General features: G+C 51.5%; 1 protein-coding gene across 2 annotated transcripts; it reads left to right on the top strand.

Moving 5' to 3' along the window:
* Window positions 1-231: 231 nt before the first annotated feature.
* ASB10 (ankyrin repeat and SOCS box containing 10) lies at window positions 232-8,940 on the top strand. 2 transcript variants are annotated; one of them, XM_040084298.2, is made up of 5 exons: window positions 232-928; window positions 4,978-5,245; window positions 5,698-6,202; window positions 7,976-8,089; window positions 8,341-8,940. In XM_040084298.2, exons 1-5 carry the CDS (start codon window positions 640-642, stop codon window positions 8,524-8,526), a joined length of 1,362 nt encoding a protein of 453 aa, XP_039940232.1. In that variant the 5' UTR covers window positions 232-639; the 3' UTR covers window positions 8,527-8,940. The 2 variants fall into 2 exon arrangements, with proteins under 2 accessions (XP_039940232.1, XP_039940238.1); XM_040084304.2 differs by lacking the exon at window positions 232-928 and adding an exon at window positions 3,599-3,938.
* The last annotated feature ends 4,142 nt before the right edge of the window (window positions 8,941-13,082 follow it).

Here is a 13,082-nt window from a genome sequence, read left to right as displayed (position 1 = left end):
CAGGATAACCTGTGTTGTACAAGCTGCTTTTCTCAGCACTCACCACTCTGCCCTTCTGTATCCTGCCCAGCCTGTGGGCAGCCAGCCCTGCTGCCCCGGGAAGGGGCTGATTCCCAGAGCAGTGTGTGGTCCTTGTGAGAGTCTTTTGCTCCCTCTGGAGTGACCCCTGGGGAAGAGCCCTCTCCTTAGTCCTTTATGACTTCTGGCACCGAGTCTGGTCCAGGCCTTTCCCAAGCTCCCCCTCACCCACCTACCTCCGTGCCATGGCTTCCCCCACCTTGCTCTGCCTCTTTCTCAGTGGGAGAAAGTTTCATGTGGAACAGGGGCTCTTTGCAGAGCAAACAAGCACAAAGAGAGTGTTTCCAGGCCACCTGCCACCCCTGTCCTGTGCCTAGTCTGTGCTGGTGATTGCACCTAGCAGCTGAAAGCCGACTCGTGGAAGAAGGGGAGGTGGTGATGAGGAGCTGCCAAGCCAGGCTATTTATACTGGGTGATTCAGGTCTGTGCCTGCGTCCAGCCAGATGCAGGGGAGCTGGAACCCAGGAGCAACCTGCAAAGGAGAAACCCTTGAACAAGCGGCTCTTTGCTGCAATAGCTCATTTACTGTGTGGCTCAGGCTTCTCAGGTTAGTTACCTGTGATGGACTCCACCTTCCCTCTCCACTCTGCCACACGTTTGCTGCAGCCGGCTCAGTGGAAGCATTCCCGCAGTGCGAGGTCCCACCACAGTGAGCACAGCCTGAGCCCAGATGGCTGGGGATTCCAGCACAGCCGCCTGGAGCCCCTGGAGTGCCGGGATCTGCTGGTGCAGAATGCACTCTTCACTGGAGACCTGGACATGGTGCAGAAGTACTTCACCAAGAGCACAGCCATCAATCTCATCATTGAGACCAGGAGCGATGTGCTGTGCTGGACTAGCAGTAAACGTGGTGGGTATTGAGGGATTGGGACGTGGGGGGGATAGAAGAAGCCTAGGATGTGGTCCTAAGTTAGGGATCAGGAACCTGAGAAAAATGTTGGAAGGAATCTCCAGTGGTGGAAGAAAGGTTGAGGGAAGAAGGACTTGGGAAGAACAGCTTTAGAGTGAGGAAGGAAGCTTCCAAGGCTGTGCAACAAATAGTAGCAGGTTTGTTGAAGCTGGCATGAGGCAGATCTACTGGGAAATAATGAGAATAGGGCCCCTGGAAGAGCTGCTGGAGAAGCACATCCTTGGCACTGTCATGTTAGAGTTTGCTGGGATGGATGTGAAATACCTGTGAGGAGGGGAACGTGCATGGGTGAAAAGGCATCAGAATGCTGTTCATTCCATGAGATAGATTTGACAAGGGGAGCAGAAATCCAATCTACAAGAAAGATGGTGGAAGTAAACTTTCCTCAGTGACAGGAGGTAGGAGCTGATCACTCTTGGTGTTTCTTTCCATCCGTACATCTCACTATACCTTGTCCAGGTACATCTTGGGGCTACCACACATTCTTCCACACTCTAGTCCCTTTTACTTACCTTCTCATCAGCATTATCTATGAGCTTCTCAGTAAGCAATGCAGCTGATGTGTTCAAGGGAGAGGTGTGCTGGGTAGCCTGGATGTGCCCTTGTTCTCGCTGCAGTCAATTAGTGATGAGGTGCAGGCAGGCACGCAGAATTTAAGAGCATCAAGTGGGGAAGGCCCTTAGCTGTACCACCCCCCTCTACAGAGGGCTGGTGGCAAAAGCCACCCTCACCAGAACGGAAGAGCTGTTGATGTAGCTGCTTTCCCAGAGGAACAATTGTCCTGGTGCTTAGCCGGACAACAGCATTTTGTAGGGACCCACTCCAACAAGAGGCAAATAGGGTGTAAGGGCTTGCAGATGCATGTGCTGCTACTTGTGAGTGGTGAAGATTATTTACCGAGTTGCAAGATTGTACAACCACGGTTTTGAATTGTTACAGTCTACTTAGGAATGAAATCAGTAAAGGTATTACCCTTTGTGTAACTGAGACCATTTGTCAGTAAAATACGAATTGGTTGTTGTAACTCCTGTCTCATGCTAAGCTGGCAGACACTGGAGCAGCCAGTCTCTCTGCTTGTAAAGGTTTGTGCCCCAGAGAAAATGGAACAGACAATGTAAAACCACCTTATGTGGAAATTTCTCTAATCAAAGTTTCAAAACATGAAAACTGAAAAACCCAACCAAACAAGATCATTCATCAAGCACAGAGCAAAAAATGTGCTGCCAAATTTATCAGATGAGAATACAGAACAGGAACCAAAACAAACCTTCATGCTACCTGAGCCTTGTCTCTGTATCCCACTGACCTTGTAGGGGCAGGTTCTTAGAACTGACTCAGTGGCCTTAACAGTAGGTTCTATGACCTTGTGTTTCCCAGATCACCTTGTCGGTATTTTAAGGTGCCCAGAGGAAGTGTAAGCTGTCTGGTGTCACTGATACTTACACAGCTTCCTGTGTCCCTGGTGCATGACTGGGAGCCTTAAGCTCTCATGGGATACCTGCTTATATCCTTGGGCAAATAGAGGGTCCCATCGGGTGAGAACATCTGCCAGGGGCTTCCCTTTCTTTACCCTTTTGCAGGCTACGTTTTAGTTAGACAAGGTGAAGTCTGCACAGACAGAGAAAACTGGATACTGTCAGCATGGAACTTGCTCATTTATTTTCATTCCTGAGAAGGATAAAGTTCCCTGTCTTCCACTCTGCTCTGGTCCCCTCATAATTGTTGCTTGATGGTCTATTGGGGTCACTTAACCTGTGTTTAGATGCATGATCTGAGTAGTTCTGTGACACAAAATTAAACTGAACTCCACTAGCTTTCCATGCAGTTTGATGTGTTCTCTAGATCACACGGTGTGAACAATATGTACACAGTGCTAATGCCACGTGAGCAAGGCACGCTCGTCTGTGACCGAGGTGGGCAGGCTGACTGTACGCAGCCAAGTGGGGTCAGGGGAAATCACCATCTCGGGTGACAGGACTGCGGCGAGCAGTCGAGTCAGGGGAGTGTATTAGGACTGAAAGGGAACACTAAAGCTATGCAAGGGCTCTGTGCAAGGCTGGATATCAAGAAAAGGCAGAAGTGGGGAGGGTCTAAAGGATAATTCCCTCAAATTTTTCCCATCTTTGTACATATTTCTACCACTTCTTTGGCTTTGATTAAAAAGACCTGTGGCTTGTTTAAAAAACTTCCTAGTGCCAATGGCTCGGGTGCAACTGGTAAATGGGTGTGCAGTGTTGGAGACATGTGGAGACAAGGGGTGAACAAAGGCATGGAAATGTGTGTGGAGCTGCTGGAGTCATGTTGCTGCAGTCTGGGCAGCACTGGGCGACATGCTGAGTAAGCATGAAACTGTTTCTCTCCCTATTGTCTTAGAGATGTCCCATCCCCATTTCTACCCTTCAAGCTCCCCTGCCCTTCCAGAGGATTTTCCCTTCACAGCAGGGCACTGCTGAGGTACTGCTGCCTGAGTGGAGAGCCTTTATCAGCCTCCTGGCCCCAGTGTTTGGTCACAAGGTTTCCCAGAATAGAACGGCTGAGATTTGAGCTGTGCCCAGCCTGAGCCAAAGAGAGGGGTGTGATGTGTTCTCCCTCCCTGTGGAACACCCTGGGCTGGCAGGCAGACTCTGAGCCAAAACACGGGCTGCTGGTGGGGCTGTGCCTAAGAGCCTGGCTGGGGTGCACCAGCAGGTCCTGTCCTGGTCTCTGAGGCAGGTCTGGTTGGCTGTTATGGGCAGCATCACAGGTGGAAGAGATGAGAGCCAGGAGCCCATCCGCACACAGCGGGTGGATGGCCCTGCCCAGGTGTTCTGGCAGGCCCTGCTGGCTGGGGATCACGGGACTGTAGCCGAGATCCTCAGAGATCCTCAAAACAACCTGAGCCCTAATGCTGTATTTGACACCAGTGACCTGGAAGAGTGGAAGAACTACCGCTTCAACCCCCGCGGGCTGAGTATGGGGGAGTAGTGGGGCTCAGCCTGTGTGCTGTGGGGCATGGCTGTTGCTGGGGTTGTGTGTTATGGGTGCTACTTGGGTTGCAGAGGAGTGGGAATGGGGATGTGGTCAGGTTCCCCTGTGTTCCTTGTTTCTGACAGCACAGGGTGCATCCAGGAAACCTGGTCCCTCTCAGAGGGATTGTCTTAAGTGCTTGGGAACTGCCCTGTGTGCAGCCTGCTCTGTGCTGCCGTTTCGCACTGTGGGTTGTGCCAGATTGTCGCAACATGAGTTAGATCTTTGGGTTGATTCAGTTTGAACGTGGCCCTGGAAAATACAGGTGACCACGTAGTGCCTCTACAAGAAGGAGCTGAGAGGCTGTAATGTGGAACATCCCATGCAGTCCGGGATGTCCTCCAGCTCAGTCTGGGTAGGCAGCAAGAAGCAGAGTTTAAGGAGCTTTTTTCCTGTTAGCCAACAGACTGTACCAGCTCAGCGATGGTTTGTGCTGGGTCGGTGTCTTTGAGAGCTGGCACATTTCAGCCCCTTGCTCTCTCCTAGATGTCCATCTCTGCTGTAACTTGTTGTTTGCCCCCCCTGCCCAGGGCTTGTTTTAGTCCCCTGTGTGTGTGGCAGTTGACTCTGACACCTCTCTCACTGCCCGGTTTCTTGTGTTTGTGGTGCTTTACACATGGTGTTTGGCCCAGCCGCCTCGCTGCCATCAGCCCTGCTTGTGCCCCAGACCCTTTCTCCACTGCGCTCCTGACAACAGAAACCCCAATCTGAGCCACAGGTGAAGGACACACTGCCCAGAACTGCCCTTCTGCTGTGGGCTGCTGCTCCCTGTCTGCACGGCTGAGCAGCCTGAGAGCCTTACAGGGATCTCTGCCTTTGGCAGGCCGGTCTAAACGCGAGGATCTTGCGGGGAAGGGGCTTCAAGTCTCTTAATGGGAAACACAAGTCTCTCAGGGGGGGTGTACATCAGGTACTTCAAGAAAAAGGACAAGTCTTTGTGCACCGCGGCTGGATGTGGCTCCCTGACCTCTCTTCCCCCGCAGGACTGTGGTCGCTGAGCTATGAGCAGGAGCTCACCACGCCGCTGCACATCACGGCCAGCCGGGGCTACACCGACTGCCTGCGGCTCCTGCTGCTCCGCGGCGCTGCCGTCGACTTCGCTCCGGGGGGCAAGACCGCCCTGCACGAGGCTTGCGCAGCTGCCAGCGCCGACTGCGTGCGCCTGCTGCTCAGCTCCGGAGCTGATCCTGAGGCTGTCTCCGAGGATGGCTACAGGCCCCTGCACCTCTGCAAGAGCTCAGACTCCATCGAGTGAGTTCTGCTTGGGGTGGGGGCAGAGCCAGCCTTCCTCCCTTCAAGGCTAATCCCATGTCAGAGGGGTCCCTCCTCCTCCCTGATGGTGGGTTGGTGGGTGCAGAATGGGGGTGGTCTTGGTGCCTGTTCCTGGACCAGGATCACCTCTGAGGTCGACCAAGTTGACTGCAAGCTCACATCCTTAGCGGACGCAGCTGAGGAGCCAACGCTCACGCTGTAACGTTCAGGGTGCACCTGTGCAGGAGCACCGCGTGTGCGAGCAGGCATCAGACGTGACAAGAGGATGCTTCGAGAGGTCTGTGCAGAGTTAGCTGATATTAGGGTGACAGTATCACTGCTCCAGGGCATGAGGAGCAGGGATTTTTGGCCTCTGGGGAAAAGCTGTGGGATAGCATGGAACTGGGAGGTGGAGATGAGAAATGGTCACCAAGTCACATTGGCCCTCACAGGTGTGTCCGGCAGCTGCTGCAGCATGGTGCCTCTGTAAACAGTCAGACGGAGGAGGAGAATGACACAGCACTGCATGTGGCATCACGGCATGGCCTGACAGAGCATGTCCAGCTGCTTCTGCACCATGGGGCTGAATTGGAGGTAAAAAACAAGGAGGGGCAAACACCACTGAATGCTGCCTGTGCTCAGCGCCATCAGCCCCAGGACATGGATCGGTACTACCGGGTCTGCCAGCTGCTGGTGGAGAGCGGTGCCAGCGTCAACACTGCAGATCGGGACCGGCAGCACCCGCTTCACCTGGCCTGCAAGAATGCCAATGCTCAAATAGCAGAGTTACTGTTGGCCCGAGGTGCCAACGTGAACGTCATGAACTATGGTGGCAACACGGCCCTGCACAACATCCTGCAAGTAGCTGCCTACAAGCTGGAGCATCGCCCAGAGCTCGTGGTGCGAGCGCTGCTCAACCACGGAGCCATCCGCATCTGGCCAGGCTCCCTCCTCAAGGTGTGGGGCTCCAGCGGTGCCGGGAGTGTGGTGGGAGGGGAAGGCTGTGAACAACATCAGGGCCCCAGTGGGCCCTCCTGTCACAGCAGGGCTTGTTCCATGGCAGCCTGTTCGCTGTCCTGCCCTGCTCTGCCCGGAGTCTGGGACAGGAGAACTGGGAAGGTATTATTGCTATGGGAATCCCTGATATGTTCTCCTAGGGTGTGTTTTGCTGTAGGACTCACCTCCTTCTGTCTGCTAAGCTGTGTGGACAGTATTCACCCTGTTTCCATAATTACTTGCTCTGGAAAGTGTTGGTCCTTTTCCTCTGGAGATGTTTCTTCTCAGGTGCGCACCCTCCAGCTCCTGCTGTCTCTGCAAGACACCAGCAGACAAAGGGTTAATTTCCTGTCTTAATTTCTGAGCAGTGCAATAATTACCCAGCCCGGAGATCAGCAGATTGCTCTCCCCTTTGGGAAAATACAGGAAAATCAACAATTAACACTAATTAATCTCCTATTAACGCCAGATAATGAGGATCACTGGTACAGCCAGAATAGACTCTGACAGCTACTGCTGGCCGGGGCCATGGGGAGTGGCAGCCCAGAGCCAGGGAAATCTGCCTCTGTGCGGCTTTGCCTGGGTGGGGCATGCTCCAAAGGCTGCCCTGTTGTGAGGTATGTGGCATTGGTGTGTCACCTGCACCCATGAGAATGTGGGACACACCATAGATGCTGCACAAACACCCATGACAATGTGGGATGCACCAGAGATGCTGCACTGTGCGAAGTCTTCTGGGGCTCTGTGCCACCCTTGACATGGGCACAGCACTGCTTTAGACACAGGTCCAGAAGTCTCTGCAACCCTGCACCAAACAGGCACAATCTTGCATCCCTGAGACCCTGGTGTGGCCACAACAGAGGCCTAGGGTGCTGTGCTCTGGCTGATCACAAAATGAGTGTCAGTCACTGCTCTGGAATGGCTCATGCTCTGACTACTGAAATGTGAGGTAAGGAGTCTGGTGTAAAGCAGAGTGTTGGTGTTTATCAGCTACTTACAGCAGTGAAGCTGATGGAGATCATCATCCCAGCCATGTACGATGGTCCCAGTGTCTGAGGGACCCGGCTGTGCCGAAGGCAGCTGTGCTGTGCATGTTGAGTGATGGCTCAGTCCTCCTCTTTGCAAGGAGGGATGCTCTGGTGCCTCATACCTGCAGTGGTTTTTCTCTCCTGGGTCAGCATGAGGGAAGGACAGGAGTTGACCAGATTTACCATATCTGGATTGGGCAGTAGCTTAGGAGGTGGCAGTGGGGCTTGCAGGATCTTGCCCAGTGATGGTGATCACCTGCTCTTGGTGCCTTAAGTTTTAGCTTTCATATTTTCCAGGTTCTGTATTGCATTAATATATAATGCTGAATTTCATATGAAGAGTTAGCCAGTTCTCCTCACAGTTTAGTTAGACAAAACAATCCTTTGCAGCCTGAGAGGCAAGTACACCGTTATAGCTTCAGACCCAAAAAGTATAAACGACAGCCAATTGAGGAGAGCAGTCTGGGAGGATGGGACTTCATAACCTGAAGCTGTAATTGGACCCAATTACAATTAACTCCAATATGTAAATGGACCAAAACTTATAAAAATGTGAAAATGTGTGATCCATCATCCATCTTGGGTGTAACCTCATCCAGGCTCTTATACTGCCCCAGGTGTATCCTTTGAAGGCCTTTTAATAAATACCTACTTTATTCCTTTAACACTGTCTAGCCTCTCAAGGCATCACTCTCTCCCTGGCCAGGTGCTGCGGTACTGCCACACCTGCCCGCGTGTCATCGAGGCCCTGGTGAACAGCTACACCCATGTGCGTGTCTCTGAGGACTGGGTGGACGCAGTTCCAGTTGAGGTTGTACAGGTAGGGAACGAATGCTGACTGCTGCCTGAAGAGCACGAGTTCAGGTTCTGATGGCTTGCCAGGGACATCTGTGCCTGGAGGGGTTTGGGCAGAGCTGGGGCTGGCTGTGTGGGGTTGCAGGACACAGGGATGGTGCTCTTGGGGACAGGGAGGATGTTCCATAGTGAGGTAAGTGGATGTCTGGGTCTACCTCTGGTTCCAGGGTGATATCTTCAGCTTTGCATGCCTCTGGTCCTTTCTTCTCTCTGTAGAAATACCCGTGTTTCTACCAGTCACTATTCTCCCTGGGGCACAGACCTCGCTCCTTGCAGCACCTGGCTCGCTGCACTCTCAGGACCCTCATGGAGGGCCGGCTGCTTCTGGTCCTGTCCCAGCTGCATCTGCCAAGTGCCCTGCACCAGTTCCTGCTGCTCGGCTTCGAGGACATTCTCTACTAGGGGTGGCAGTTCCAGTCCTGCTGTGCCTTTCTGTGCAGATGTTCCATCCCTGCCAATGCAGTCTGTGCTTTCCCAGATACCCCTTGCGCCAAGCTTGTTGCTGGGTCCCAGTCCCAACCAGCCTTGTGCTCTGCATCATGCACCTGTTTTGGAGCATTCTGTTTGTCCATACTAATCCAGAGAGACTCCAGGCTAACAAAAGGAGGTATGGGGATTAGGGCATTTTGTGGTACAAGAGCAAAGACACTGCATGGATCACAGGCTTAGTAGTAGGATATCAGTTTCCCTATCCAAATACTCTAGCCTGTCCTAGGCAACCCTGGTGCCCTGGATGATTGCTGTGGTCCTGTCTTTAGTCAAGTTGCTTAGCGTGTACTCAAAGTTGTTTGGAATAAATCCTGTTCTTTGTACCTACCTGAGCACGACTGCTACATTTCTTTGGAGACTGTCCTGACGGAGCTCACCTGACATGCCATGGGTGGTGGCATGTGTGCTCAGACCTGTGCACCCACTTGCTTCTCAGAGGGAAATGTGTGGTCGGTGCTCCAATCGAACCCTTTCATGAAGGTACAATGTCTGGGTTACCTGGCTTAGGAGCCTGGGGCAGGCTGGCCGTACCTCACTGCTGGGTGAGGAGGAACGTGCCCTGAGAATTCTGCTCCCCTGGGCAGAGAGCAGCCAGCACACTGAGCACTGGGCAGGGTTGCACTGCGTCCTGGGCTGCGCCGCAGTCTTGACAGTAAAGGGAAATGGTTTATCCCGAGCTTGTAAAGAGAAGGAAGCACTATCTATCCTTTAAAGGTCTGCCGTGAGCAAACTCCATTTCTGCTTCTGGCTCAAGGAGTACCTTGAGCACCACAGCTGTGGCTGGCACAGGTACCCAGGGCAGCAGCCTGTGGGTTCCTCCTCCTGCTGCACTCGTTCTGCCTGGCCTCTCTTCATGGCCACATCAACAGTAAGACTCTGCAACAAGCAGCTCTGAAGACAAAGCTGTTTGACAGACCCAACGGCGCTGTCTGTTCCTGCCTGTCAGGGCACACGGGCTGTAGCTCTGTGCCCTCAGTTATTGTTATGCCCTGCTGCTCTGAGGTGAGCCCACAATCACACTGAGAGGTTGATCGTGCTGCTCCTAATGTGCCTGTGCTGCTGATGTGCCACCGCAGGAATGCTAACAGGGCACGAGAGGGATGTGTTCACGTGGTACAGGTGCACACAAGGTACCTGGAAAGCACTTGTGCGTGCCTTTGTGTAGGTACTATTGCAACACAGAGATGGTGTATCTCAGGAAGGTTTAACTATGTGCTTTATGACATACAGGGGGAGAGAGGTGAGGTGTTGGCTTAAGGTGACCACAACGATCTGCAAAACTGGGATGAAGTGTATAGGGGAGCCAAAGTTTTTAAAATGTGTGAATGATGGTCTACCCTCTCACCGTGCACCAGTAGTGCATTTCCTTTGCACCAGTGCAGGAATGGAGTCTGAAATTGCCTCCTTCCTGCTGGCTGAACTGGCTTGTCTGCTCATGTGATCAGGGCCAATGATCTCGTTCCCAAAGTCTTACCAACACTTTATAGAGTACATTTTTAGCCAGATGACGTCCGTGAGTGAAGGAGGAACAGAAGCAGGAAGGTCTGTCCTTTTTGGTGGCAGCACCATCTGGGATTGCCTTAGCCTGACCTGGTGTCCTGGTCTGAAGGCAGCCTGCAGAGCAGCACACCTGGACAGCTCTATCCTTCTCTCCAACACCGTCCCTATGCCTGCAGTAACTTGTGCTCAGTCATGCATGCTTAGCCATAATAATATCTCCTTAAACCAGGGAAAGCTTGCATTTTGCTTTATTTTGTAGTAGTTACTTGTGACTGTTAGGCTTACAGCTGTTTCATGGGTCTTGATGGTTGCATTTGCCAGTTCTAAGGCTGTTCTGCACGGGCTGATGAGGGCAGCTCCAGCTCTTCCAGTGGGAAGAGGTGAACCCACAGGGTCTGGTTTCTGCAAATGCAGGTGCAGATGGAGCTCTGGGACATCCTAGTCCTTCCTGTATGAAGGTGTTGTGGCCCAGACAGGCACCTGCTACAACAAAGGACCCATGGTGGGGCTGCAGGTACATTTCCAGGGCTCCTCTCAGAGGGCTCCTCTCAGAGCCACCTGATTTGCAGACAGAGCATCCTAGTCTGCCTGGGAGGGCTGAGGTCAGGTGGGTGGCTGAGAGAAACCGGTCATCCCTGGCCACACATCTTCAGAAACTGGATTTTGTCTGTGCTTCTATCAAAATTGAGAGGGAAAGAGCTCATTATGCCTAAGGATATCACTGGGCAACAGTCTTCAAGGAACGTGATGTTAGTAGGAAAAAGGGAGAACCTTTTACAGCATGACCAAGGCAACTGGTGGAGGGAAAACCAAACCAATCCAATCCACCAGAAAAGCTTCTGGCAACTCCAGCTCTTTGACAAATGGAAACAATCAGAAAGGTTCAAACTAAGATGCAGGCTGAACGCAAATGCTCTGACTTCAACTCAGTTATGCTAATTGATTGGTAATTGATTTTCGAAAACATTTACAAGAACAGATTTTAAAAGATCTAATGTTCCAGAGCACATTCTGGCAATTTAACAAGCTTTGCTATTTTGTCAGGTTTCTGAAGGGGAATTCCCTAATGCAGCATTGGAGGTACTTGTGGGGACAAGTCTGCCAGGGCAATTTAACCATCCTGAGTGGGAGGGCTGTGGTCTCCACTGAGAACACCAAACATCGGGGGGCTGTTAGCACAGGGACACGTGGTTCTGGTGTGTTTTTATCAGCCTGCTGCAGGCACAGGCCGCTGCCGGTCGCTTCTGTGTCCCAGGTTTGCTGGGAACATCTCTTGGGCACAGGCTGGTGCTCCTGCTTCAGCAGCCACCCGGGTTTGTCAGCAGAGCAGTCATGGCAAGATGCACTCTTAGGAGTGGCTGGAGCGAGTCCACTGTTGCATTCTCAGTGCAGCCATTCAAGTGATGTGCTCCGGGAGAGTCATCCCAGTTCTATACAGAAGTTTCCATCCCAGCTGCAGCCACTGGATCCTGCCTTGAGCCTCCCTGTGCAGCCAAAGCCCTGCCCATCCCTGGTATCCCCTTCTGAAAGACAACCAGCACTCTCTGCAGGCTTCCCAGCCTCAAGCGCCTGCTTGACTCTTACTCGGTTTTTCCTGTTCCTCAGTAAAGAGCACGAGAGGCCATAATGGGGGTTAACAGTAAGGTACTTACAGACAAAGCAAGTAGAGGAAAGCTCTTTCCCAGCATGCATGTCCCCACCCTGAGTTGTAACCTGCTTCTTAGGTAGGTAACCTGCTTCTTTGAGGCAAAAAGGCATCTTTGTGCATTTTGGTTGTGGAGATCTATTTTTTTTCTGCCAGAAGTTTGACCAGTCACTTTTTGGACCTGTGTATATTTGAGCATTCTGATGTGCTTATGGCAAGGAGAGAAGAATTGCATAGTGTGTTGATCACCTCCCTCTATTTCTCTCTCTGCTGTCACGGCCATGTTTCATTTGATGCCATATAAGAATATATGGCCAACAATTGTCTGTTTCTCTTTGTCATATAATTAAAAGCTACACCGATCTGTGCTATTTCTCTCCTTATTTGGGCTGGAATTGTGTTCAGCTGTGCTATTCCTGTGTGGAAGCTGTCACCCAGCCCTGACCCCACACAGGTCTCCCTGGGCCTTTACTTGTTGCAGTGCATCCCTTGAGATGGAGGCAGGACAGCTGTGCACAGCACTCAAAACAGGGTTGTGCTGTGCTTCTGTGAGGGTTGTTCTGTTGTGGACTTGAGATCCACACAAATGCTCAGGATTTGTGGATTCATATTTGATGTGATTTGACCATTTGTGCAGCCCAGGAGGAGGCCTGAGCAGCGGTGGCCTCCAGTCAGGGTGGTCTGTGCTGGGAAGGCAGACGTAACCAGTCTGAAAAACATTTGAGGTTGCAACATCCATGATGCAGTCCCTGATTTAAAGGGAAGCTCCATTCTTCTTACTTATATATTGCACTTTATACTTCAATGTAACCAACCAGGCTGCTCATGAACCTGGTGTTTCCAGCAACCCAGGTAAGGCTGTCTTGACCAGGTGCCATCTGTTACTTTTACCATCCCAACAATTCATTTCTATCCATTCCAATAATTTTATCAGCAATGGTTTTTTATTTCTCTCTGATTGCTAATAGCATAAAGCATTGATATGTGAAGAGAATACAGCTAGAGATACACCTGTCAAATGGCTGTGTAAGATGTCTCCTCAGCCACCAAGTTATTTTGGATCTGTTAATACTGAGGACAGTAATTGCAGCATACAGCTGATTTTTCTTATTTGAATGCCATAGTCAAGTGACTTACAGGTTTGTAAGTGTGGCCCATCTCTCTCATTAGCTCTATCAAACTTGTAGCTTTATAACAGTTACATGAAATCATTTGAAAATACCTCTTTCAAATTACATTAAATTGGGTTCTAGTTTTTACTAACTTACCCAGGACAGCCTTCGAGTGCTTGTCTGTGATTGCTTGGGAGGCATGTTGAACTAAC

The sequence above is a fragment of the Hirundo rustica genome, chromosome 1, assembly GCF_015227805.2.
Source record: "Hirundo rustica isolate bHirRus1 chromosome 1, bHirRus1.pri.v3, whole genome shotgun sequence".
NCBI classification, from domain to species: domain Eukaryota; kingdom Metazoa; phylum Chordata; class Aves; order Passeriformes; family Hirundinidae; genus Hirundo; species Hirundo rustica.
The sequence above is the reverse complement of the archived record's forward strand: the minus strand, read 5'-3'. Positions and strand labels throughout refer to the sequence as shown.

Excerpts from the sequence above, each read along its gene's own strand:
- ASB10 (XM_040084298.2), top strand. The coding sequence starts at position 640 with ATGGACTCCACCTTCCCTCTCCACTCTGCCACACGTTTGCTGCAGCCG. Across the intron at positions 5,246-5,697 it reads AAGAGCTCAGACTCCATCGA|GTGTGTCCGGCAGCTGCTGC; the intron begins GTGAGTTCTGCT and ends TGGCCCTCACAG. Across the intron at positions 6,203-7,975 it reads GGCCAGGCTCCCTCCTCAAG|GTGCTGCGGTACTGCCACAC; the intron begins GTGTGGGGCTCC and ends CTCCCTGGCCAG.